Genomic DNA, 25,733 nt, shown 5'->3' with positions numbered 1-25,733 from the left:
CAACCTGTATCGGCTGGCTATCCTCTTCACACGCTGCAGACAAGGCTATGATCACCCACCCACGAAAAAAAAAGGATCCGGAGAAGCCAATACACGAGTCTTTGTTTTTTTTTTGGGGGGGGGGGAGGGGAAAGGGGGGGAGAGGGCCGGTTGGCTGACACGAGCGTACACCTTGTTATCGTGATCTTCCTTCAGCAGCATGTAAAGGACTCCACATACCCTTTGACGACACGCTGTCGGAGCGGAAGAAAAACGGATACCCTCGACTGATAATGAGGGGGGAGTGGGAAAAGAAAGGGAGAGATACGAAACCATTTCGCGAACAAAAAGTTGACCTGTCAAAACTGGCGAGCACACACACAGACACAGACGCAGACGCAGACACACAGACGCGTACACCGAGAACAGCTTCGATGGCACGCTACGCTAAACTGGCCAACGCGAACCTCATAGCAGAGAGGAGCGCCCAGCGGAGTCCTCAGGGCTCTCATGGTTGCTTGACGTGCTTCTGTCTGGCGAAGCCAGAGATGATGAGGACGGGAGGTCACAGGCACCGGAGAGGATGCCCTTGATTTGATCCATAAGAGGGCTCTCAAGGAGGCTAGGATCGATAGCACGACCCTTACAGGATCCATCTTCGTCTGCAGCCGCTGCAGCGCTCTCTCGCTCCGGTCGGTGGCGCGTCAGTAAGTGAACAACTACTCGGTGTCGCTTCAGCACTTCTCGCAGCTGCAGAATCGTGCTCCGAAGCGCGTTACTTTCGCTCCTCGCGTCGTCCAGCTCGGCGCGCACATCGCGCAGCTGAAGAGTCTGACGTTCTAGTTGGTTGCGCAACGCCTCTTCCTGTGGTACCGGTTGGGCCACGCCCTCGGCCTTACGCAACCTGGCCTTCATCTCATTCAGCTCCAACGTTAGCCTGTTGTTCTCTGCGGCGAGGTGATCAAAGTGCGGTCCTAGCTCCGCCTTTGTAGACAGTTCACGCGTGAGCTCATTGGTTAGCCCTGTGGGTTGGCCCAGGGCCACCTCCACCTGGTGCTTTAGCGCCGAGTACTCCTGTGAAACTTGTTCAAGCAGCGCAACGGTGTCCATCATGTCCTGCCGATACGCCTCCGACACAGCACTCGCTGGCTGCAGTGACGCTGTCCTCGTAGCGAATGACTCCTTGATGCTCCTCTCTCGCTCCATCGCCCCCCTCTCTGCGGCATCGTTTAGAACATCTGCCAATACCCTCTCCTCTATCGTTGTCAGCTCCGCCAGAAGATTTGCAGTGCGCGTGCACATCTGCCTCTGCTGGGTTGCGGTCCACGAGTCAACATCGCTGGTCGATGGATCAAGGGAGCGCAGCAGCTCAAGCAGCGCCTCCGCTGTACGGATTGCTGAGGGCATCGGGGAAGCGGTTGATTCCTCAGCGACGGCGCCAGCGCACGCTCCATGTCGGTCGGGTGCGCGGGCGACCTCGAATGCTTGGATGCGCACCAGCGCGCTTTGCCGCCGCTCTACGAGATACACAATCCACTTCATCAGTTGAGCTGCCCAGAATGGACTGGCGGGGGCATGCACAAGTTCTGTGGTGCTCGGTGCAAGAGGAAGCGACGGCGAAGAACGCCGCATTCGATCGTGGCGGCGGGTCTTTGCAGCCGCTGGGTACTGCTTCTCAGGGGTGCTCGTGGGCAAAGTCGCCGAGCCCATGAATGGCAACGACGTCACAGGAGCCGCGATATCAGCACTACTTCCCTGGGTTGGTGTGGCTCCAGTTACACCGTCCGGCCGGGTTGCCAAACTTCGCTGCTGTCTGTGCTCCTGCTCCTCCTTCACCAATCTGACCAGCCCATTCACCTCCCGCAACAGCTGCGCATATGTCGTCGAGTGCCCAGGATTCACTGTGGCTGCCGCCTTCGTGTCCACCCCTGGTACATGAGATACAGACAACTCCGCTGCCGACTCATGAGGTGACAGGGTAGTTACCTGGTGCGCCGCCTGGCGAACGGCACCCGCCAAATCGCTGGTGGTCTCACCGTCTACCAAGCCTGGAATCTGAGAATCCAAAGCGGCAGCTGTGCTGCTCAGCAACGGTGCTGCTCGACGCGGGGAGGACGAGGTGTTCAGTAGCGCCAGAAGGGATTGACACTCCTGGCGAAAAGTGCACAAGTTTGGTGAGACCCGAGAAGGAGACATCACATCAGATTGGATGTCTGCCTCAACTCCGTCCACAACCCGTGGAGCGTCACGAGAGCGAGAGGGTGCTTGGTGCGTCGAGGTCGCACTAGGCAGACCCTGAACCTCCATTACGTTCTTGGAGTAGTGCTTGGCAACGGAGCCGGGGAAAGGCACGCAGCTGTGAAGCGAAGACACCGTCTTCACGGCTCCAGGTGGAGCGTAGAGCGGGGCATTGACGCGCGTGAGCTGAGGTGCAGGAGAGAGAAAAGTTACTGAACCTCCACCGGATGTTGTCCTGAAGTCTCGAGCAGCACACCCGGCACCGCAACTGAAAGGTGAGGATGGCGTGTAGAGCTGCTGGGCAGCAGGCTCAAGGATTGCGTGCTGGTGATCCACATCCGTCTTCACGGCAGCGCGAAGGAGCGAAAGATCCGCCCACACTGACGATCCCCCGGACTTGACAGGTGCAACAGAGAGGGGAGTGTAGGTAGGGTAAGTCAGTACAGAATACGGCGTGGAGTACTGCGGCGAGGTCATCTTGACTAGCGAGGGGTCAGATATAGGCTTGGTTGTGCTGCCAGTGTATGGCGCTGTTCCCTGAGACGGCTGCGTGTCAGCCTTAGAAAGGCCCTCCGCCGGCGTACCTGTGGCAGAGTGATGAAAAACACGTTCGCGAGTGAGGATAAAAACACGAGGTAAATGTGCTCCATCAACAATCCCTATACGAAGGACAAGGTCCGTTTTTTTTTGACATCGAGGGGTTGGGTAACAGAGCAAAATCACAAGAACAACAACAAAAAAAAGGGGCGGTGCACACGGAGAACGTAAAGAGCGAAGGAGACACCGGACCGGGGTGAATGAAGCATCGTGGCGGAACACGCGTGCTCTCCAAAGGTGCGCCGAAGCCGAGGGAATAAGAGGTGAGGGAGACACATGCGGCTTTTGTATAGCGCCTTTCTCCCTTCATCTCTACCCCCCCCCCTCCGCCGCTCATCCCTGTTTTTTTGTTTGTTTGTTTTTTAGCCCCGACTGCATATCTGACGTGCCTCACCCATGCAGCCAATCGCTTTTTTTTTTCGCTTTCGGCTTTCAAGCGCTGCGGTTAGGCGGCCGGAGGGGGAGGTAGGCAGACAGCAGCCTTTGTAACTGTGAGTGGTGGTGTCTCTGTGCTCATGCCCCCTCTGTCGCTCATCCTTTTTTCTCCCAAACTGAGGGAAGGAGAGAAGAGGTGCTGTTTTTATATACATATATGTATATATATATATGTATATATATATATATTATTGTCGTATTTGTGTTGATCGTGCAGTACTGAGAAAGAAACGGCACCCACATCACCACTCACCCATGGTGAAGGTGTACAGTTGGGGGGGGGGAGAGAAAAAAAAAACGCATATACGCAGAGGCACCGGCTACACGCCTCATTTGCCAACACGCATACTTGCCGATGCATGCACGTAGGCAGAAGGGGCGACATCCACAGGATTGCACACGGAAGAAGTGCGGCGAAACAGAGAAAGAGAGAGCAGTGAAGAGCAACAACCTGGGGGGATAGATGCAGTGTACGGTCCAACAGACGTGCCCCTGAGTCGTACGAAACGCAGGGAAATGTTTTCGTAGAACTTGAGCTATATATATAAATATATAAAAAACACTAAAAAACAGGAACAAAATTCTCCGACGAGGGGAGACATCGGTTACGCAGACCGCAGTGGAACTGCTGGCTTGCGAGTAGCGTCTGCCACTTCTTGTGTCGCCACAGCCCCGTCAGCGTCAGCCGCCACCGCTTGAATAACCGATGGCATCGTGATACGATCACTGAAGCTCGCCATGTCTTGCGCGAAGCCGCTCGAGATGCTTTGGTGCTCGGTCATGATTTTCTTGAGTTGCGGTCCAGTGGCGTACTTGATCTGCTTGCCAACCGCCGGGCGAAGCTGGCGCAGCAACTGCTTGAATAGTCCCGACTTGATGCCAAGCAGAACGTCCTCGCGGCAGGTGAAGAATACGAAGCACAACATCGTATTTTCCGTCTCTGGAGGGTGGCCTGGGTCTGCAGCGGCGTTGACATCCTTGTGAACAGGTGTCACTCTGCGCGTGGCTGCACGATGCCCGTTGGCACCGTCTCCTTGCCTCGTCGGTGCAACCCCGACATCAAACGGCACAAGAGGCTCCGCAGCATCGGTGTCACCGATGGGCGGTGCCGCCGGCACGGATGCGGAATACACGGACTCGCGCTGCGCAGCACTGCCACTTCCACTACTAGCCACGACACGTGTAACAACGTGTCGCACCATGCCGATGCGCTTTTCGAATAGCTCCCGTACTTGCGATGGTGCCGTTTCAGGGCTCAGGTTGCGCATGAACCAGCACAGCTCGCTGCACCGCTTCGTGCGCTCCTCCAAGGAGAGACTCTCCTGCAGCTTCCGCAGCTCCTCCATGAACCCAATGTTTGGCTCCGCGCATGGTCGCCGCATACCGACATATTTCATTGTCTCTGCGACAGACCAGCCGTTCGTGTATATGAGGTACGCCAGCACAATCGTCGCGGAGCGGCTTCGGCCTTTTTGGCAGTGCACCAACACTGCCGGCCTAATTGAGCTCTCACCTCTTGCGTAGCGGTAGTATCGCGCCCGGACACTGTTGATGAGGTCGCGCGTCGGTTGGAAAAGTGCCGCGATGTCTGCGGTGGCAGAGTCATCCACTTTGAAGGTAAAGATTTGTACTTTCTTGTCAACTGACCAGTACTCCTCTTGGGAGACGTTGATGATGTAGCGGATTTGATGCTCCGCCAGGAACTCAGCATTCTGTGCATCCTTCACACTTCCAAGATACAAAAAGTCGAGAATTTGTGTTGCCGGGACATCCTCGGCGCGCAAGTCGCGCGGGTGTCCTGGGCCAGACAGCATAGGTGAACGAGACTCGCGCGAAGGGCACGGTGATGGGTCCAGCGCGCGGAGGTCCACCACTTGCGAACTACCTATCCCCCCGGAAGCGCCGATACCCATGCCCCTCGCCAGCATGTAAAGTGCATTTTGCGGTCTGCCCTTCTTCTTCTTTGTGTGATGAACTGGAGCCGTGATGGGCTCTCTGGTACGACTAGAAGGTCGCGGTGTGGGCGACGGGGCAGGGGAAGAAACGGGGCCGTGACGCTTGCGAGCAGCGATGCCACCGCCAGAAACGTGGTCAGGGAGGCTACCAGAGACCAGCCCACCGTGAGCCGACCTTGGTGTTAGTTTCGGCGTCAAACGCGGCGACGCCGTCTCGCACACACTCAAACTGAGGGCACTACCACCGCCACTTGAACGCCGCATCCAAAAGTCACACCTACGTAAGAAAAAAAACTCAGTGGATCAACAAGAACGCCACATAAAGAAAAAGAAGGAGTGCGGATCACTCGTAGGGGAACTCTCCCTCACACACCCTCACACACCTGCGGTCTCAAAAAAAAAAGGGGGGGAGAGGAGAGGAGAGGAGAAGAGAGGGAAGGCGAGGACGAGGAGACTCTAAGGAGCACAGTGGGTGAGAGGGGGAGGGGGAGGGGGAGGGGGGGAGGGAGTGAGTGAGTGAGTGAGTGAGTGAGTGAGTGAGTGCGAATTGAGGAAGAGAACGGTGTGGCTTTGGGTGATCCGCACGCCCAGAGGACATAACAGAGAAACAAGATGACACCAGAGGCACTCCAAAGCACGATGAGAGCCACAAAAAAAAAGGGGGGGGCGGTTGCGGAGATGCTAATTCGATTACTGGACGGGAACGCCAGAGAAGAACTGTGACAACACTGCAGCTAACAGTGGTATGAGAGGATGGCACACCCGCCAAACGTGCCGAACGAGAACAAAGAGGAAAAAATTCTTTGAGGGGGAGAAGCGCAGCCTCTCTCCACGCTAATCTTCACTGGACTTCTACCCAGCAGCCCAGCAAGGAAAAGGCGCCTAGCTCACAGCACCCCTCTTGTAGCGACGGTTTGTACGTCGCAGATCTCACGTGTAGATTTTGATGTTCCTCTGCGCGACCGCCACCAGCTACGAGGAACTGATTACACAGAGCAGACAGGGGGAGGGGGAGGGGGGGAGGGGAAACGAGACAACAAAATCGAACGGCTGAAAAGGATGAGGTACATATCCATTAGGAGGTGGCCGAGCAGTCCGCCACGATCTCAGAAAGTCAGGGGGTAAGAGGGAAAAAAGAGCAAGAAGAACGCAAGGGAAAGGGGGATGAATACACCACAGCTATTGGGGCATAGCTGCTCTTGGAGGCAGGAAGGAGGGGGGGGTGTCGGGTGCGAGAGGAGGAAAAAGAGACAAGCGGTCAGAGTGGCGGGGGATGCAATAATCGAACACGGGGAGTGAGAGAGAGAGAGAGGACAGACGGGGATGAGATGTAGAATAATCTGCTGGGTCATTCAAGGTCGCGAAGAGCGAAAGAAAGAGACATTCACAGTTTCGGAGAGGGGAAAGCCCGGCTAAGCTTACGTTGCCTCCGTGTATACGCGTAAGCCCATAAACGGTGTGCGTGCGTGTGTGTGTGTGTGTGTAGGTGTGTGGAGAGGTGGGGGGGGGGGGGGGGCACGTCTGAAGAGTGCAGCTCGTTAGGCAACCACACGCATTACTCCACCATCACGACCGCCATGAGCAACTTCGCTCTTTATTTTTACAGGGAAAACACTACATGAACAGTCCAGAATAGGCACCGTTCAAACTTGCCACTTGCTGAGCCTCTCAATCCAGTTACAGCGAAGCCGGCCAGGCGTTGAATGTTTACCCCGCCTTGTGAGGATGTACCCCCTCCCCCTCTTCGCCTTCCCCACCTCTGGGGGGGGGGGGGGGAAGGGGAAGAGAATCGGAGGTGAGGGAAAACTCGAGTACCGCAAACTACCAAAAACAGGCGCATGCAAAACAGACTCTTCAATAAACTGCGAATCGATAAGGGGGCGCGACCTTTGGTTACGCTGTCACAGTTACGCAAAAGACACAGGGAGTATGAGAGCATTGGGTAGTGCCATACTGTGGACGACTAGACCCGCCACCCTCCTCTCTGGTGCCCGGAACTGTCCCGCCGACTTCATCGATTGCCTTTCCCTCGACGCGCGGAGCCTGTCGGCGTCGAAGGCTGGCGTACATCCACCAGCTCCGCCAGTTTCATAATGAGAGCCTCGCTTAGGGGCGGGTAGTGGCACCGCACTGTTACCATTACACCCTTTGTGCCCTCCTCCTCCCGCTCCTGCAGCAGCACCGCCACATGCGTGTGCGCCAACGCCGACTTGCGGCCGTGTAGGAGGCCGTACATGGAAAGCGCATCCTTGAACACATCGATTGGGGACAGACGCAGCTGCGGCATAGCGGCCGCTACCCCAGTAATGATCGACGCCTTCCTGCAGGGCAAGAAGGCGGTAGCAATCGGGGCTGACGCAAGAGCTTTGCCGACAACGTTCTCAAGGTACTCGTTAGACATCGGCACTGAGCTCGGCAGCACAGGCTTTGTAAAGTAGACGTACTCCAACTCTAGTGTCAACGCTGCTTGATGATATTTTCGCTCCGCGGCCCAGGTGAGGTTCAGCGACAGCGGCGCGTCAGAAAAAGACGGGGGAAGATGTCTGAGTTGCAGAACAATCGGTACCCGCACCGTCGCCGACCCCTTCAGCCTCTCGGCCACCTCGACGGAGGTGTCACCAGTCGCATCCCCCATACCCTTGGGCTTAACCGCCTCTAGACGCAGAGCAACGTCCCCCGCGCTAAATGCGGCTGTAGGCAAGGCTGTCAGTCGCACGTCGTGAACAACACTGCTGCTCGTCCTATTCAGACACTCGACAGAAGCGCTGAGGTAGAAGCCGTCCTTGCGAACCTTGCAGCCTGTGATGGACATGTACAATCGCAGCGGGTGCTCATCGTACAGGGTGACTGGGGCTAGCTCAGAGCCTGGAAACGCCGCCCTTGCACCTGCGCGTAAATCGGTGCTAACCTTACCCATTTCCTGCTCTTGGAGGAGCTGCGCGTAAGTCAGTGTCTCGGGCAGCCGTTCATCAGCGCGGAGAGCACGAGTAACGTCGATGCCGCGCAGCTTACGCGTCGCTTCGTCCTCCTCGGGAGATGTTGATCTCCGCCTCTGCGCAGCTTTTTTCTCTGTATAGTCGGCTGGCTTTGACAGATGGCGATTGATGCTGTGAACCTTCTGGAAATGGGAAGCGCGCCCGCGTCGGCTGGGTTGAGTCGTCCCCGCGCCGACTTTTAAGCCAAGACCGTCACCGCAGCCATTTTGATCCGCGGCCTGAGGCAGGGAAGGCGAGGCGCCAATATCCCCTGAGGCAGCCACGCTCCCGCTTCCCCAGTCACGCAGATAATACGCAGATATCTCATCCCGCCGCGCGTTCTCTGCATGGCGCTGTTGCTCAATGCGATACTCAAGATTGAAATTAACATCATCATCACCCGAACCGGGACCACAGTAGCCTGCTGTCGCACCACCGCTAACGCCCTCGTCGTCCTCATCACTGCCGCTCAGTGCCATGAGCGCTGCCACATTCTCGCAAAACGGAGTGTCCAAGTCCACGTCCTCCGGAACCTCGATTGCGTCCTGAGCACCGGCAACCACCGGAGGGAGGTCGGCCTCGTACAGCTTTGGTCCCACCTCCGGATGCACAACCACTTGAAACTGGACAAGATGCGCACGCTCCAACACACTTGGGAAAGAGCTGTGGCAGAAGCGTTGCAAGCCGCGGTGAGCTCGAACAACGGAGGGTTTCGCGTCCCCGACAGCGGCACTACGACAAGCCTCATTGTCCTCGTCGGCATCCGGTAGAAGCACTGTGCGTATTAAGTCCTCCAGTGGCGGGACTCTTGACTGTCCTGCATCGTCGGCCGCGCCGCAGTTTTCTTCGCCATTGCACAGCTCGATGTGACGGGTGCAGGGTTGATGCACGTACGCGGCGATCTTTCCCACCGCCGCGACACACGCGAATTGCACCTCTGCCGGCAGAAGCGCGATGGGCTCACCCAGAAGAGCCCGACACGCCTCCTCAATGTCGGAAATCCAATGCGGATACTCGCCGCAGATGAAGGCGGCGGCGCATAGGATTCGCCACTGTGTGGAGCGCTGTCTATTGCAGCTGAGCAACTGCACATGTGAGAGGAGCGGCACCATCTCCTCCACACCTAGCCGTCGCACGCCGTTCACGCGCGACAAAATACAGACCAGTTCGCGTTCCATGAACGTGCCGTGGCTGTAGACCGAAAGCTCGACTACACACAGGTCAAGCAGGACGCTGAGATACCACTCGAAGTCCTGAATCCACCCGTAGTCGTTAGTCTGCGCCGTTTTGACGATCGTTCGGATGACCGCGTTGGACCAATCCTCGTCTGGTGGAGTGCGCACGCAACGCTCGAGCATGTGATTAATGTGCGACACCACCGTCTTCCGTGTCGTCAGGTCTCGTAACACCTGAAGCGCCTTGAGCCGGATGGTGCTGTCTGGATCGTCCAGGCACTTCAGTACAACGTCCCTCTGATCCGCAACCAGCTTTCGGTTATCAGAGGAGCCAATGAGCAGGGAAAGAGCCTCCAGCCCGAGAAACCTCAAGTTAGGGTCGGCGTCGTCAACGAAACCGCGTATTTTTTCTGCGGCCAACTTTGTCAGGGACAAAACTCGGCTCATTCCCTTAGCGACAGCTAGGAGGCACTCATACTGCACCGATTTGGCGCCGGTGGTATTGATGAGATTCGTAATAGGTTCCACCAGCTTCTTCCCTAGTCGCGGCTCAAGCGGCGCGAAGCAGCCAAACACCTTGACAATTTTGATGAGTGTCCAGTTGCTGTGCACAGAGGAGAGGAGCGAGTAGAAAGGAACTGCCAACCCTAAGAAATTAGCAGGTGTCCGTCGCGCCAACTCACACAAAACACACACAACGGCCCCGCGGACTGCGGGATCGGAGTCTGCTTTCTCGTTGTTGTCATCGAGCTTTTCTTTCAGTCGGCTATACGTTATCCGCAGCGACTCTGGGTAGTTCAGAAAGATGCGGTAGAGGCTCAAGGTGGCTTTCTTTCGCACGTACGCACGGGGGTGGCCCAGAAGGTTGACGATGTCCGTCACGACATCTTGCGCCATGTCAGGTGTGCAGATCGATGCGATGCAATAGAGGGCGAGGCCAACCTCAAATTGATTGTTGCTGCTCAAATCACGCTTCAGCGACGCCGTCATGAGAGGTATAACGTCTGTATCCTCGGTAAAGGTGAGACAGGCGGCGAGGTACGCTACGCGCTTATGCAGAAAACAAGGGCTTGCCATCATCTCAACAATGCGGAAATCCGCATACCGCGAACTGTACCCAAGCATGTGAAAATACGTCGCCTTTTGAATCGCGGTCATCTTGACGCGTGGATCTGCGATGTTCACCTCATTTTTGGTGTCTGAGATGTACTTGTCTACTGCCTCCTCCTCTGTTCCCCGGGGAGCGCTGCGGAGGTTGCGCACCACCGCCGCGAGAGAGTACTGTGAAAAAGAGGCGAGTGACATGCTGGGGGGTTCAAAAGAAGAACGAGGCGAGTAAAAGGCATGAAAAAAAAAGGGGGAAAATCAGCGCAGGTGTGGATGTCGCGGCAACACCGAGATCGCACAACTCTTCACAGAACACTGAATATATTACAGTTCTCTGCCTCTCACCAGGGCTGGTCGCCAGGTTCTTGCGTGCCTTGCTGCGCCGTACACAAAAGCGAAGCGGAGTGACAACGCAATGCTGAGGCGGCGAAAAACCGACACCCTCCAATCGGAACGCCCGTGGGTACCAACCCTATGTGTGTTCGTGAGCCTTTCGAGCTGTCGACGGTTCTTTTTTTTTTTGAGGGGGGAGGAGGGAATGAAGCGTCTATATGTGCGAGAGACCGGGTCGCTTCTTCGTTTTTGTGGTGGATTGTGTGGGAGAGGGGGGGGGGAGAGGGATGTAGATGACGTTGGGAGGGAAAAGGCGGGAGTTACCCGAGGGATGAGCGATGGCGTCTGAGAGTGCTAACCGAAAGGGACGAAACGGGGCATTAGGAAAAATGTGGTAAACGTGCCCCGCATTCACGGGTGTGAAAACAGGGAAGCCGGTCGGCGTCTTCGGGTGTACACCCCAGCGGATGATTGGGTCACTGCTGGGATATGAATTTCAGAACACGGAAGGAGTGAGGAAACATTGAGCGATAGCAGGTCGGCGCATCATTGCACTGCCTCACCCGTGACCACCACCACAAACCGACATCAAAAGAAAGTCCATACGATACTTTCTAGAATGCCAGCTTAGATCCGCTTAGATCTAAGCACAACGCGGTAGCTTGATTCCCTATCAACACCACCCAGAATAGCAAAAGAATTACAAGCACGGCACCAACAACACCTGCAACATGCTCTGTAGACGACCAAAGCATCCCTTTCCGTTGTAGTGGCTACAGTTACAGATTCCTTCAGTGTCCTTCTTTGTTTCTTCAGCGTCTAGGGGAAAAAAAAGTGCCCATCAATCCGCGCGTCAGCATGAATGGCACAGGGCCCACCCACAGAAGCCGCTCCTGAGCAAACGCCAAACACGAACTGCTCATGTATGTCTGTGGCACCCCCCCCTCTCTTCAGTCGTCATTCTCTCGACGCCACTGGGCGCTTGGACACACACATCTATATATACCCATCCACATGTGAAGAGCTCGGGTGCATCAAATATTGAACACAGCGCCATCAAACCCCAGAGCAGATAGAAAAAAACAGACGCAGTGTGCTTTGTTAGTGAGAACTACAGCTGCACACTGCCATTCAGAGAGCTGCGTATTTAAAATGAAGCCTTCAGCGTCTACAGCGTGGCACCCGTTACGGATCCAACTTTTTTTTGCTTGCTCATCAACTCCGCCTTCACCTCGTCAAGCTTGTTGCGTGCTGCCCGCACCGCATCCATCGTCTTGCCGACAATCAGGAAGTACAAAGGCCTCTCCCCCTCCTTCATCCTGCGCGAGTGCTTGTAGCGTGGGTCAAAGTACACGCCCTTGCGGATCAAAGAAGTTTCCGTCTCCTCAGCGACAGAGCGCATGAAAGTCCCGCTCTGCAACTTGCCACGCACGGCATCGGGCAAGTCGTTGATGGGGTACTCGCTCTGAAACCGCACCGCTGTCGTCTCATCCGCTGCTACCGTCGCTGCCGCTGTCGTCTTTTGCGCGAACGCTAGCGCCTTTGATATTCGATCCTCCTGCGCAGAAGACAACACCAACGCGCTGTTTTGTGCGCCGCGGCGCAGCGTCAGTGCCATCGCGTTCGCCACGGCCTCCTCCTCCGAGGCGGCACGGGCTCTTGATTGCACCGGCACCGCAGTGATGTTTGCATCCTCGTCGCTCGAAGCATCGGAGTCCGTTTCGGAGGAGGAGCTGAGGAACTGCTCCAAACCTGCCGCGCGAGCGGCCTCGCGCACTTTTTCCTTTTGATTGCGGTCAGTGAAGCGCTGCGCCTTCGCGTCCCGGTAGCCACGGAAAAAGCCGCTATTGTACCGCGCATCGCCAGTCTTGCGCAGTGCGCGCACCTTTTCGGCAATCTCGTACAGCTCCTCCGGCACCTGCTGCTCAGCACGCTCGAGCCCCTCCACCAGCTCTGGTGCAATGTCGTCGTCTTTGCCGCGCGTGAAAAAGCTAACGGCGCGCCCGCTGCGTCCAGCGCGGCCAGTGCGGCCAATACGATGCACATACGCCTCGTAGTGGTTGGGCAACCGGTAGTTGATCACCAGACCCAGATACGGAATATCCAATCCACGCTCTGCGACTGCGGTCGCGACTAGAATAAACTGCTTACCCGGCACAAAGTGCTCTAGCGCGAATTCACGATCAATGGGATCCATGCCACTGTAGAGGGTAGCCACGCGGTTGGCGTAACCCAGGGTCGTCAGCCGCCCCAACAACTCATCCACCTCCTCCTTACGCTGAGTGAAGACGAGAATGAGATTTTGACCGCCATCGCCCTCTTCACCGAGCAGTGCCAGCAGCTTTACGAGACGTGGGCTCATGTCCGCCTTGATGCTGTTCGCGTCGTACACCTCTTCGTCGAAGAAAAAAAACTGCTGCTCGACGTTTGAGGCAGGAGTCGGTTTGCCGCCAACAGAGATGATGACCGGGTTCCGAAGGTGTTGCGTCACCACCTTTCGAAGCTCTTTTGGCATCGTAGCGCTAATCATCGCCGTTACACGGTCAGGTCGTATGTTCCTCAAAAACGCTACCACGTGCTCCATGAAGCCACTGTCAAAAAGACGGTCCGCTTCGTCCACGACAACAAAAGAAACGCGCAACAGCCTCATCCCCTTGCCGCCGTTCACTGTGAGGAGGTCTAGAAGGCGACCCGGCGTCCCTACCATCAGCTCACACCCCGCCTTGACGTGGCGGATGTTGTCAGATAATGACGTGCTGCCGTATGAGGCAACGCAGCGCATCCCGGCAGCTTTCCCCAGCTCGTCGAGGAGCGTAAACACCTGCACAGCAAGCTCCTGTGTGGGAACGAGCACCAGTCCTATAGGGCCCTCTCCTTTCTCACACCGCGGCTGGTCCGTGCAGTGCCGGATGAGAGGCAGGGCGTAGCACAACGTTTTGCCAGAGCCTGTTTTTGCTGTGATGAGCAAATCTCGTCCGCTCATCAGTACCGGTGCGCCGAGCGACTGCACCGCAAAAGGGCACTTGTACTCGTGCTCCTCTAGAACCTCGAGGACGCGATCCGGCAGCCCCGTGCCGTTCCAGGAACGCATTGGCCGCGGAACGTCTTGCCCTTGAACCTTCGCCCCGTCGAGCTCCCGTAGCAATTCCCGCATCTCGCTTGCTGTGAGGTTCGTCATGTCCGGCGGCACCACGTAGAAGTCTGTGCGGATAGAGGCGTAGTGCATTTGGCTATGATCCACGTAGGTCAGCTGACGCAACTTCTTTGAATCCCCCGCTGGCGGCTGCGGCATCTTCCGCAAGACAATCCCGGCAACAACATCAGCAGATTCGTCCTCGGCATTCACAACGGTCAAAGCAGTCGACTGCGACACTGGTTTCAAGAGCTCCGCCTTCAGGCGCTTTAGCGCTGTCGCAGCGGCGTTTTCAGACTTGAAGTTATTGCCGTTGCTGGCACCTCGCAGAAACGCGGCAGGATCGTCTTTCTCTGCGACAGCACTAACCTGTATCGTATCTACTGCTGGCATCTTTGCACCGGCTGTCACCTTAGCGTAAAGCAAGAGACGCTTCGAAGCGTTTTCATCTTCAGAGTCGTCCGCATCCGTGGGCGAAGAACTCGCAGACGTGCTGGCAAAAGATGATTCATCGTCAAGAGGACCGCCTACCCCATCATACGAGGCGCTCCCATCCCCAAGCACGTCCATTGCCGAGCCGCCATCTTCCCTTGCTGATGTGGACGGCCCTATATCGCCATCATCGTTGCGAGTACGTTTAGGCATCCGCTTTGGGCGCGCAAGCTAGAGAACAAATGCGCACGAATGTGCGCTAGCACACACACACACACACACCGCTAGTAACGGATCGAAAAAAAAAACGAAAAAAAAAAGGCGCGTCGCAGCACCCTGGAATGCGCTGCAGCTCGAGTGATTCCTTTTTCTTTTCAGAAAACCTTCTGGAGTCCGCTGAACGCGTGTTGGGCAGCCCCACTGCAAAGGATCAAAAACGGTTGGTAGCCGAGAAGGACTTGTGGGATTAGAAAAACGAGAAAACGGCACAGAGGAGCAGTGATTCGTTTTCAAGGCAGCCAAAGAGCGCAAAAGGTTGAACAAGATAGAGAAAAAAAAAGGAGAATATTGGGATAGGAGGAAAGGGAAGCTTTAAAAAAACGAAACGGAGCCGGCTGTCGAGTGGGTGATTATGACGCATGTCACTCCTTGCCGCTCCCTTCAAGACCAGCTACAGCGGCAACGAGAGCATCGCTGCCCCACAAGTCTACCACCACAACATGCCAACAATCGAGCGGTGTTGAGGAGGCGTGGACAGAGTAAATTGGCCCTTCTCAAGCGTTTCGAGTATCGAGCCCCGTCATGACAGCATGGAGAATACACACCATTGGCTCCCGAAACTCTGTCCAAGACGCGACCGTTTTCTTTTTTCCGAGGGATGTTTTCACCTTCGACGCGTAACGACTCGGTACACTGATAAAAGGCAGAGGCCTCTCCCACCACGACCCAGCTTGAAATTCCCACACACAAGAGGCTGAATGCTCGCGACCCCCTGTGTACGTCGTGGTTGGGCATTATTGTGTTAGAGTATCCATCGCACCGTGAGGGGAAACAACAACACAGAAAAGGAACAGCTGAGCCATACTATCTACCCCAACCTGCCAGAAACCATTGCGCGATGCACAGCAGTGGTAAGCACGTATTACCCTCACAAGTGACACAGGTGTCTCCATCGCGGCTGTGAACCCCCACACTACACACGTCTGCAGCGCATATGGCCTCACAGCCGCACCGATTATACCGATCCCCACACAACACATACCCTGGGGGTACCTCGGGAGCCCCACCAGTAACTAGTGGAGAGACGCGTGAGATGCGTTGGCGTCGCGCTGGCATTTTGCCTCCCATGCGGCCACTTCAGACGTTTCTACAGTCACCGCTCGCCCCATGGCACGCCGGCTGGAACCCGATCGCTGCATCCGTAGCTGTCACTCACCACGACTTCATAACACTATCGTCATCGAGCACCATCTCCACCAGAGTTAGTTCACCCGCGGTGGGAGGGTAGCCTGGCTTCCCCACGAAAAGGACACCGTACCTCTATGCCAAGCCCCAAAAACCCCCTCTTCACCGGGGGGTTATAATGATTGAATATAAAAGGCTACGCAGGTCCTGACGTACCTTGGCACCACCTATGCCGACTCGCCCATCTGATGCAACCTTCCACATCCCCTCCCCATAGTTTCAGTCCACTTCACCCAGCTGCTTCTGTGCAGCGATGTGTACACGACGCTCAAGGGTGAAAAGCTTGTGGCCACCGCTCATGGGCAGGGGAAAATGTAGAGCCCTGGGCTCCACACAAATAAAAGAGAACGGCGACTCCTCTTGGCGCTCCTCCGGTTTGAAATAGTTTTCGTACCCCTCTCGATCGAGGCAGTCCGTTAAATGAACGTACCCCAGAAGTACCTTGGTAGGGTAGTGCCTTGGGAATACCTGGCCTGGGGGCAAAAACTTCGCGTAGTGTGCCTCGACCTCTTCCACGTTAGTCGGCTGCGACGCTGCCGCGTGAATCCACAAACGACCGCGATACGTTGTCCCCCAAACACGACCTTCGTGTCGCTTTATACCGGCCACGAGCAGGCTGGCCCACGGCTGGTGCATCGACAAGCAAATCCCATCATCTACGTTGCGCATGACAGTTGTTACGGCGAAGCGAGAGGGCAACGCCGTTGCGGACGGGTCCACGAGCGGTGGGCTGGCAGCAGTGTCACCGGCTTCAGTAAAATACTCAATTGCCGCCGCCTGATCCTCTTCGGGCAGCGCTTGGGGCACGCAAAAAAGCCCCGATTTCGCCTCCCCCGCCTCCTCGGCGAACACCCCCATGTCGTCTTCGAAGTAGTCCTGCTGCACTCGCCGAGACACCTCATCGAAGCAACGCTGTGTTGGTCGCGATGTGAGGGGTATAGAGGACCCCTCTGGCACCGCCAAGCTCACGTCAACAGCGGTGCTCCCGCGCTCGCCCCCGCTCTTGCTCTTTATGCTGTTAGGCGCTGAGTCGACTCGCGCGCCATCGGGGCTGTACCAGATCTTTTGCAATAGTGACGGCAGCGGCTCTGCTCCAGTCGGCACGACGACCTTGTCCGCCTCATCCGTCTCTTCGCTCACTGCGTCAGGCTCCGTAACGGTAGCTCCTCCAGCTGCTTCACCGGTGTTCTCGTTCCGCGCTCCCAGGGGCAAGTTATGGGCTACAAAATTTATGTGGGCCTGGTGTGCGCCACGTTGGCGGTGCATGAGTTCGATGTTGCGCTGTCGCTCCACTTCTGCGGCAGACTTCTCAGCTGCACGGCGCTGGTCTGGTGACATCCACGCGCTCTGCGGCGAGAACAGCGTCGCCGATTGGTCGTCGATGACGGTAGTTCGCTTCGCGCGGTTCTGCGCGTACTCCAGCAAGCGATCGCGCCGCTCCACGGCTGTTGTGTAGTCTGCTTGATTGCGCTGCTGGGCTGCTTCGCTCAGCTTGCCCTCCTGGACTGAGATCTCGTACGCGATGCACCGCGACGGTGCCAGTCCACAGGCGTAGCACACGTCGTCCGCCTCCTGCTCGCAGATGATTCGGCCGCAGTTTGCACAACTTGCACGCAAGTTGTGAACAGTAGCAAAGCACCCGCACTCGAATCGGCCTGGTTTCAGTGCATCAGAGGCGGCGCTTGTCTTCAGGAGTTGGTTAACATTGACACCGCGCTTTCCCCGTTTTGGAGCTGCAGCGCCACGCTTCGCTATGTTCAACGCTCCACCTCCTCCCCCCGTAGTCGACGCTGCCGAGGTGGTCAAAGTAGCGGACGTGGATTCCCCCTCAAAAGCTGGGCCCACCTGCTCTCGCCGCTTAGTCACCTCTGAAGCGAAGGCCTCGGGGAGCATCAAGGTCGTCGTCCACTCCAACACTTCCGCGCGCGTCTTCGCATGCAACAGCTCCGTTGCCATCCCGGTTAGCTCCTCCTCTGATAGCCCAAGGCAGTTGTTGCTGCGGATCTCACCGCATATGAACTGCAGCAGCGCACCAGTTGCATAGGCGTTTTCGCCGCTTGCACCCTTCGGGTTTGGATTGGCCCAGCGCTTTGGCCGCATGTTGAGGGCAATTCTGAGTGCCGTACGAGGGAGAACAGGTGCGATTGTGCTCTTGGGCCGTAAAGCAGACGAAAGAGTACGACGTGCGAGTTGCAGCTTTTTTTTTGTGGTTCTGTGCGAAGCGCTCGAGGCTCTAAAGGATTGTGCTTCAGACTATATTTCTTCATAATCCGATTCTTTTGCAACAAGCAGAGAAGCGCAAACGGTGGAAAGGAAGATAAAGAATGTCATGATTACACACACAGAGCTCCAGAATAGAGAGGGAGGGACTGCGTGTCAACCGCTTGAACAGGCAAGTGCTGAGACTAAACAGCATGAGGAAAAGCTCGGAAAAACAGATGCGTGGGCCGGCCACTTCAAAGCGCACGCAGGCGCTCAATACCTTGAGCAGTGACAAAAGAGAGGCAGATGTCAGTCAATGTCAAACGTTTGGCTTGTTGTCTTTTCTTGGTCGTTCACGACACTGCACAGCGTCGTTAGCACTAGAGTTCAACCACCTCTGTGTTGGCAAAGTAAGGTAGTCGAAGCCCTTCCTGCCACCCTACCCCAGCGTGCGCCGCCTGCAACATCTTCCCAATGTCGCCATGGCACACAAGCCGGACGTGCTCGCCAGCATGCCTCGTGTTCACATCGGCCAGCACGCTCTGTGCCCGTTCGTAGCATTTGTCGAACGTTTCACAGTCCTCGACTTCCAGAAAGTACAGAACCGTGTCTCCCTGAATCACTTTGTCGCCAGCGTATTTGGGTATGTCGGCGTACGGCTTTCCAGACAGAACGCCGAAATCGCGCTCGATGAGATCAGCACGTACTTGCACCTGTACACCCACCGCGGCACCGATCACCGACGCTGTCTCAAGAGCACGTTGAAGCGGAGAGGAATAGATAGCAGCGTACTTGATGCCCCCCGCTTTTATCCTGTCGGCAACAGCGGCAGCCTGACCCCGGCCGAGCTCAGAGAGTGGTTCGTTGCGGTGCCCGTTCAAGATACCGTGTACATTATTCATATCCTGGCCATGACGGCAGACATGAATATGGGCCATGATGGCCTGACACAGCCTGCCTCGGTGACTCTCTACGTGGAGTTCTTGTATTGGAGCGCATGTTTTTTTTTCCACCAAAGAATGAGTTGTTATCCAGAATCGGTAGGTGACAGCACGTACAGAGGGCAGGAATCAAGATAGGGAGAGTACGCAAGCAGGCGGTGGGGGGTGGAACCAACAACGGCCATGACTCCGGGAGGAGACGCTGCGCCTGTTGGCACGCACCGTTGAGTGAATACGCCACAAAGCGTGGGATAGCAGATTAAGACAGCACACAGCACACGCACACACACACACACACACACACGCACGCACACACACCTCTACGTGATCATCGTGCTGGGGGAGGGTGTGCTCAGGATATTCTTTCCTGCAGGGGAGAAAGCATTGCATCTGCATGCTGTGCTTCATTTTGATTCGTCGAAAGGGGGGCTCTCGAAGCTGCACTTTCATGTGGGAGCTTCAAAATACACAAGCCTAGGCAGACAGACACAGGCATCTCTTTGCGTGCTCGAACAGACATCTAGGGCAGTTCTATACGAAGGCAACTATAAACAGTCAGCATGCATTCGGCGAAAGCTGCACATTCATCCAGATCCAAGCATCACCTCTAACATGGCCTCACGCACACACGCACATGCACACACGTGTGCATTTTCTACCGAGTCGTCCGCTGATGGACGGAGATTGTGTAAAGTACCAGTGGAAGTATGTCAACAAATGTGTAGTGTTATCGCGGTGCGAAGGAAGAGTTTTGGTCGGCAGTTCAATGAAAGCGTGTAGGTGCAAAAAAGCGGGTGGAGAGTGGCACGCACAACAAAAAACAGAGAAGGGGGGTTACACAACAAAAAGAGTCGATTGTGTGGGGGCGCTTAGCGACCAGGCAGTACTTCGCGGTGCTGTGGCGCTCAACATCTCTGGGGGTGTTCGTGAAACGAAAACGTTTTCGTGGCAACGGAGCGCAGAGCGATCCCACCTGTCATCTGCATGCAGGCAACATGGGAAGGAAAATCACCGCATTGATAGTTTTTCGGGTGCGTGTTTTCGTCAAGGGAAAATCGGGGGCGAGGGGCAACGCATCCGCAACGCATTCCACTCACCACTAACAGTTGCGTTTCGAAGCGACAGAGATTGCTAACCTCTAACTTTTGATGGCTGGTGTGAACATTCAAAAAAAAAAGTGGTCACAGGTTATTGAGCAACCATGGATGGGATACACTTCTCGCACACAAACCGCACAGACGACGAGACCACACACACACACACACATAGACGTCCCTGCAAAAGCTGAAATTAGCACAGCAAAAAGGAATGATGAGTACAGCAGAGGGAGGGTGGGTGCTACCCGCATTCAGCACGTGGTCCTCCGAGCAAGGTTCAGGCAGAGGCGACGAAATACGGACATCCTTCTCAATCGTTGTCCTTTGAGGCCGCTTCTCTTGAACACGGCTCGCGCTGGTTGAAGGTGTTGCTACAGCCGTGCAGCACGATGCCGTGGCTGCTGCTAACAAACACCAGGAGACGTTCTTCTACTCCATACGTGCGCAAATGCCACACTAATCGTCAAACTGCATGTTCGACGAGTCCTTTCCCTCAGCGGAGGTGAGCTGTATCTTGGCGCGCTCGCTCGGATAGTAAGTTGCCATGCGTGCAGCCCACTGGATTACATTCACATTCTCACCAAATGTCTCGCGGAAAAGTCTTTCATCTTCGGCCGTGGGTGTGTACCCGGACACGTACGGTTGCTTCGTTAGGCGGTCGTTCAACTCTTTGATGATGAAAGTCATGATGGAAAAAAAAAACAGAAAATGTCACTACGAAATGAGGACGCACAGAGTGTATATCGATTTGATCGAGGGAGAGGAAAACGCTCCAAGTGGAAAGAGAGGGGGAACCCCTCAGACCTGCGGCGACGTGGTGATTCGCTGAGCGCAAGAAGCCGAGCGATCGAAACATCACATCACAAGCATGGTGTAGCGAAGCAGGAAAAATGAAATAGAGGCAGAAAAAGGGGGGCATGATATTGTGGATGAGTGGGTTGAGTTCATGCGCGCTCACCGGTGGCCACGTGTACGGTAACAACAAAGGTCACATCAACGGAAACAAGCTGTGGTGGTGATGGTAGTCAGAGTCATACCAGTCCGCCCCCATGGCTTTATGTGAAGCTCCCATATAAAGGTCACACGTGCTCCCAACGAAGGCACAGTTTATGGCAGCACACCCGGCATGCATGGCCGTGGCGTCACGACTTTGTTCGTGGAGGCAATGTCGTTGGAAACAAAACGCAAGCATGCAAATCGCATGCACGACAGATGGGGTTCGTACCATGTTACCCTCTTTGCTGCTTGCGTGTGTGTGTATATGTATGTGTGTGTGTGTGTGTGTTTGTGTGTGGCTTGCATATCATGGAGCAGGAGTCAGGCAGCACATCCTGAGACGTGAAGAGAAAAGTAAAGACGTGAAGCATACAGGGGTGTCCCTGTCAGGGGAAAATAGACTACGTGGGGGGGATTTGTTTGGATTTCAATCAGAATGCAGTGGAAACAGGAACAAAGCAAAGAAAAAAATGAACGCAGATACACATGGCTTGGGTGGCTAGCTCAAGCCCCTCCACGCCTCGTAGTCTTGTGTACCGCAGTTGAGAGGTGCGATGCATCGCAACCGCCTACCCGAGTCGCTCCCCAAAAACAAAACACAGATACAAAAAAGGAGAGCACCAGCGCGAAAAAGAAAACAGTTCGTCCACAGCAGCACGTGCGTCATGGTCATACCAGACCACGAACGAATGGGAGGGGAGGGAAGAGAGAGACACCATTCGATCTGGCCAAGAGGCCGCGTTGATGCTCAGAGTGGAGACGCATCCACAGGGCGCAGCCATTCACCACTTCCCTTCGAGATGATTCGGTGTACATCAGACAGAGTGTAACGCTTCCTGCCAGTACACCCAGTTGAACAGCACGTGAAGGGCGCTGCGGTGCTCGGGGCCGCAGAGCTCGTCGTTCACCTCCCTGGCAAGCATCTCTGTGTCGAGGATAGACCTTTCACGGCTCGGGCTCAGGACGTTACTGAGCGCAGCGGTGTAAACCCTGTGACCCATCGCAGGATCAGTGCAGAATGGCACAAGCGGTGCGACGTGGGTTGCCAGGTAAAACGCAGCACCAGCAGAATCCTCCAGGCTTTGTGCTTGGATGCACAGGAGACGAATGCGCGCAAGTGAAGACGGCTCCATCAGCGCCGCTACCGCCTCATATTTTCCTTGGAGGCAAAGGAGCTGAGCTTCTTTTCGCTTTTGCATCGCGACACTGACGTCACCACAGGGAGCAGTGTTACTCGCACTAGCGGGCGCTGCTGACGACTTGCCGCCACAAATATCTGCACTCGCTGGCGGTTTGGGTGCGTCCCTGCAAAACTTGTGCTCTTCGTCAAAGGCGGCAAGAGTGTCTGCCAGGCCCCTCCGCGCAAGATACGAGCGGACCATTTGTGCCAACACCTCCTCCTCGTCCTCACCCCTGTCCTCGATGACCGCCTCCTCGACTAGCGTCCACATCGAACTGTCCGTCAAGTCCATCTTCGCGGTATTCGAATAATGATGGCTTGACTGCGTAGCGTCACTGGTCTGAGCTGGAGAGGGGAGCCTCAAGATAAAACAAATCAAATTTTCCGCCCCTCCGTCCCCCCAAACTGCATTTCCGTCAGCACTTCTAAGCTAGCGCACGCCACTGGTGCTCGTCAACACGGGGGCCTCTCGCTTCCTCACTATGGCGCACGAGGGTCGCTTGTGAGACACACTGCGCAGAGAAGTTCGAGTTGATTTCAGCCGAAAAAAAGCTATTGAGTATGTCAGCAGCGAGAAGGAAGAGTCAGGGAAAGCGCAAGTACTCAAGAAAGGAGAATGCATGTTTCCATGTGAAGGCTGCTTTAGTCCGTGCAGGCATGTGACAGTAATACCGGCGTGGCATTGTCACCTCACATCCCTGGGAATAATAATTAAAAAAAAACACCCATGGTCTGCGTACTCGGGGAGGGCCATATGCACCAGAAGAGAGCCGGCTAGCGCCGCAGACGAAGGCCGTCTGGGGGCTCCCGTTATCCAAAAGGTGGCTTGAAGGACCATTGGCAAATACACCAGCCAAATGGAGACCCCCCCCTGCGAACACCTATCGCACGTACATCCACAAAAGCGACACTCAAGAGAACAGTCTTTCCAGATTTAGTCGGCGCGGATACGTGTATAGGTCCAGTCCCCCCCCCCTACATACCCAAATAACAAACACAAATCCATCAAAGTTTGAAAGGCCCCAGAAGAAAGATCAACAGGGCACAGACGAGCTGTGTTAATCGAAAAAAAAAACGTTCCGTGGGCAAGCGAAGCCACCTCAGAGAGGCATCCCTTCCCCTAGGGTCACGTTTGATAAAACCACGAAAAAAAAACAGAAAATAGCCTGGGATATCATCCCTATCCTCACACCCGGTGCTCTCTTTCCGCTTTACAACCGAAAACGAACCCGCACAGGGGTGCACAAGCGCTCACGCGCAGCAGTTGAGGGAAACCGCACAAGGTAACGCAAATAAAGCAAAGCAAGGAAGGAAACGGGTGGGTGGGGGGAAGATGGGTGCACTGACTGCGACAAAAATATGACGCACAAATATTTAAAAGGTAGGCGGCGCAAGAGAAAAAAAAGGGACGGGGGCTAACGGTGGTGAGCAAATAAAAACCCGTTAAAATGAGAGGAGAGCCCTGGATAGAGAGAGAGAGAGCATGAAAGCAGAGCACACAAACAATATGGGGGGGGGGGGCTGTACCCTGGATAATGCGCTTTTTGCTGAGTATCGCTGACCTCCACCAGAACCGAAAGGCAGCCTAATACACTGGGCTTTATATCGAGCTGAGATGTGTTTTCATAGGTCTCCGTTTCTCTCTTCTCACTTTTTTTCCGAGCCACGGTTTCTTTTTGTTCTCTTTTTGATTGTCTGCACTTTGCCTCACTGGGTTCAACCTCCAATGGCCCACATCGGCCCAGGACCCCCTCGCGCTCTCGCCCTGCCCCCAAGAATATCCCAAAGGACACTCAAGGCATTGCCCCGAAGGCTCTCCCCCCCCCCTCTCACGGAAGCGCTTCTACCAGTGCGATTCGAGCACACACCACACTTCAGAAGGGCGGTAAGGGAGCAGGGGGTGACGTCGCTGCGTTTCAGAGCGCTGGTGCAGTGCCATGGAGATGCGCCGATGACTTCCACCAGTGAAGCCGTCGGGCTCATCCTGTACCGCAGCTCTAGGATTTCTTGGACCTCCAAATGATCAAAGCAATGATGGCAATAACCACAGCCGCAATGCCCCACAATCATGAGAGTGAGCTTCAGGTTCTTCATGCAGAGGTTCCGCTTCAGCTCCGTCGACCGCAGCTGGAACTGTTGCGTCTGATCCGCCAGAGTGGACGACTTCTCCTGCAGCGTGTCGATACGATCACCACGCGCTAGCACCTTGTCCATGTTGTCCATCATGACATCCACAACCTGGTTGATGTCATCGTTCAGCGCAGTGATCTTGTCATTCTGAGGGTTGTTATAGAATTCCATCTTCTGCTGCAGAAGCTTCTTGCCGTTGCGCAGCTCAGAGCCCTGCGGGCCGGCACTGGCACGAACAAGCGGCTCAACGGCCTCAAGAAATGCGAAGACAGTACGCATGCGCATGTCGCTAGTCGTCACGCACGCCACTATGCGACCCTCACCATTGCTGATGTAGTTGTAATTGACGCCGCCATCCTTGTCCTCGACTGTCTTACGGCGGTACTCTTTGGGCGGGACAGTGGCGATGATCTTCTGCGTCAAGTCTGACACTTCTCACTGCTCGCCTGCGGGGTACTCCGCCAGGAGTGTGGTCTCGTCATTCACGCAGCTGTACTTGATCGGCATTTTTCTTCTGTTCAAACTCACGGACGGTAGAAAGCAGAAGAAATATCAAAAAGAAATAAGCTAACAGTGGTGTGGAATACAGTTGTTTGGTGTGGTGATCTGGCCGCGCAATGCTCATCCAAAGAGAGAAAAGAAACGCAAGAGTGGAGGGGTGGAGGAGAGGAAGGAAGGGGGGGGAGCAGCGCCTGTGCAAAAACAAAAAATGGGAATGCGTGTATATTTGAATAGGCGAAGCTTTACAACTCTGCAAGACGGCTGTGGTGTTGAGAACTGCCGGTGGCGGGTGAAAAAAAGCTAGTGGGCAGAGCAGTGTGTGCGAGACACAGTGCCCAAAGTGGGAAATAGGAGCTGAGAAGAAAGGCGAAGATGAAGAGCTTGTTGCAACACAGACACACACAGACACACACACAGAGGGGGAAATCGCTTCTTGGCTTGTACAAGATGTTCAAGGGATCCGGGGCATCCCCCAGAAACAGGAAATCAGTAGGCGATGTTACGCGACCAGGACATCCCTGATGTGCACTTTGACATTCACGACAGTGACGCGCCAACGATAACGAAACAAATGGGGTTGATCCGTTTAGATGAAATTAGCAGCTAGAATAGTGTGAGGGGGGAGAAGGAGAGAACACAGACAAGCCCACAGACGTGAGCGCAAAGCGGTTTACTGTGGAAACAGAAAGAGGTGAAAATATGTATTTAAAAAAGTGAGTGCAAAGAAGACCAAGTGAGTCTTCTTCAGGATGCCTCCTCCACACGCGCACGCAGGAGGGGTTTCCCGAAAGCAGCCCCAAAGAACATCAGAGTCCCCTGAAAGGACGCTAGAGATTTGTCTGCGCACCACTTGCGGTAAAATG

The 25,733-nt window shown here is 55.3% G+C and overlaps 9 protein-coding genes across 9 annotated transcripts; all 9 read right to left on the bottom strand.

Moving 5' to 3' along the window:
- Window positions 1–447: 447 nt before the first annotated feature.
- On the bottom strand, window positions 448–2,694 carry JKF63_02786 (uncharacterized protein; the record flags this gene model as incomplete). The annotated part of the gene is made up of 1 exon (XM_067898810.1): window positions 448–2,694. One exon carries the CDS (start codon window positions 2,692–2,694, stop codon window positions 448–450), a length of 2,247 nt encoding a protein of 748 aa, XP_067755254.1.
- A 1,160-nt stretch (window positions 2,695–3,854) lies between these two features.
- Window positions 3,855–5,468, bottom strand: JKF63_02785 (uncharacterized protein; the record flags this gene model as incomplete). The annotated part of the gene is made up of 1 exon (XM_067898809.1): window positions 3,855–5,468. One exon carries the CDS (start codon window positions 5,466–5,468, stop codon window positions 3,855–3,857), a length of 1,614 nt encoding a protein of 537 aa, XP_067755253.1.
- Window positions 5,469–7,215: 1,747 nt separating this feature from the next.
- On the bottom strand, window positions 7,216–10,659 carry JKF63_02784 (uncharacterized protein; the record flags this gene model as incomplete). The annotated part of the gene is made up of 1 exon (XM_067898808.1): window positions 7,216–10,659. The coding sequence occupies one exon, from the start codon at window positions 10,657–10,659 to the stop codon at window positions 7,216–7,218; it is 3,444 nt and encodes a 1,147-aa protein (XP_067755252.1).
- Window positions 10,660–11,962: 1,303 nt separating this feature from the next.
- On the bottom strand, window positions 11,963–14,572 carry JKF63_02783 (uncharacterized protein; the record flags this gene model as incomplete). The annotated part of the gene is made up of 1 exon (XM_067898807.1): window positions 11,963–14,572. One exon carries the CDS (start codon window positions 14,570–14,572, stop codon window positions 11,963–11,965), a length of 2,610 nt encoding a protein of 869 aa, XP_067755251.1.
- Window positions 14,573–16,042: 1,470 nt separating this feature from the next.
- JKF63_02782 (uncharacterized protein) lies at window positions 16,043–17,923 on the bottom strand (the record flags this gene model as incomplete). Its single annotated transcript, XM_067898806.1, has 1 exon — window positions 16,043–17,923. The coding sequence occupies one exon, from the start codon at window positions 17,921–17,923 to the stop codon at window positions 16,043–16,045; it is 1,881 nt and encodes a 626-aa protein (XP_067755250.1).
- Window positions 17,924–18,405: 482 nt separating this feature from the next.
- On the bottom strand, window positions 18,406–18,963 carry JKF63_02781 (uncharacterized protein; the record flags this gene model as incomplete). The annotated part of the gene is made up of 1 exon (XM_067898805.1): window positions 18,406–18,963. One exon carries the CDS (start codon window positions 18,961–18,963, stop codon window positions 18,406–18,408), a length of 558 nt encoding a protein of 185 aa, XP_067755249.1.
- Window positions 18,964–20,519: 1,556 nt separating this feature from the next.
- Window positions 20,520–20,750, bottom strand: JKF63_02780 (uncharacterized protein; the record flags this gene model as incomplete). Its single annotated transcript, XM_067898804.1, has 1 exon — window positions 20,520–20,750. One exon carries the CDS (start codon window positions 20,748–20,750, stop codon window positions 20,520–20,522), a length of 231 nt encoding a protein of 76 aa, XP_067755248.1.
- A 1,124-nt stretch (window positions 20,751–21,874) lies between these two features.
- Window positions 21,875–22,531, bottom strand: JKF63_02779 (uncharacterized protein; the record flags this gene model as incomplete). The annotated part of the gene is made up of 1 exon (XM_067898803.1): window positions 21,875–22,531. One exon carries the CDS (start codon window positions 22,529–22,531, stop codon window positions 21,875–21,877), a length of 657 nt encoding a protein of 218 aa, XP_067755247.1.
- A 1,424-nt stretch (window positions 22,532–23,955) lies between these two features.
- On the bottom strand, window positions 23,956–24,654 carry JKF63_02778 (uncharacterized protein; the record flags this gene model as incomplete). Its single annotated transcript, XM_067898802.1, has 1 exon — window positions 23,956–24,654. The coding sequence occupies one exon, from the start codon at window positions 24,652–24,654 to the stop codon at window positions 23,956–23,958; it is 699 nt and encodes a 232-aa protein (XP_067755246.1).
- Between the last annotated feature and the right edge of the window lie 1,079 nt (window positions 24,655–25,733).

The sequence above is a fragment of the Porcisia hertigi genome, chromosome 30, assembly GCF_017918235.1.
Source record: "Porcisia hertigi strain C119 chromosome 30, whole genome shotgun sequence".
NCBI classification, from domain to species: domain Eukaryota; phylum Euglenozoa; class Kinetoplastea; order Trypanosomatida; family Trypanosomatidae; genus Porcisia; species Porcisia hertigi.
The sequence above is the reverse complement of the archived record's forward strand: the minus strand, read 5'-3'. Positions and strand labels throughout refer to the sequence as shown.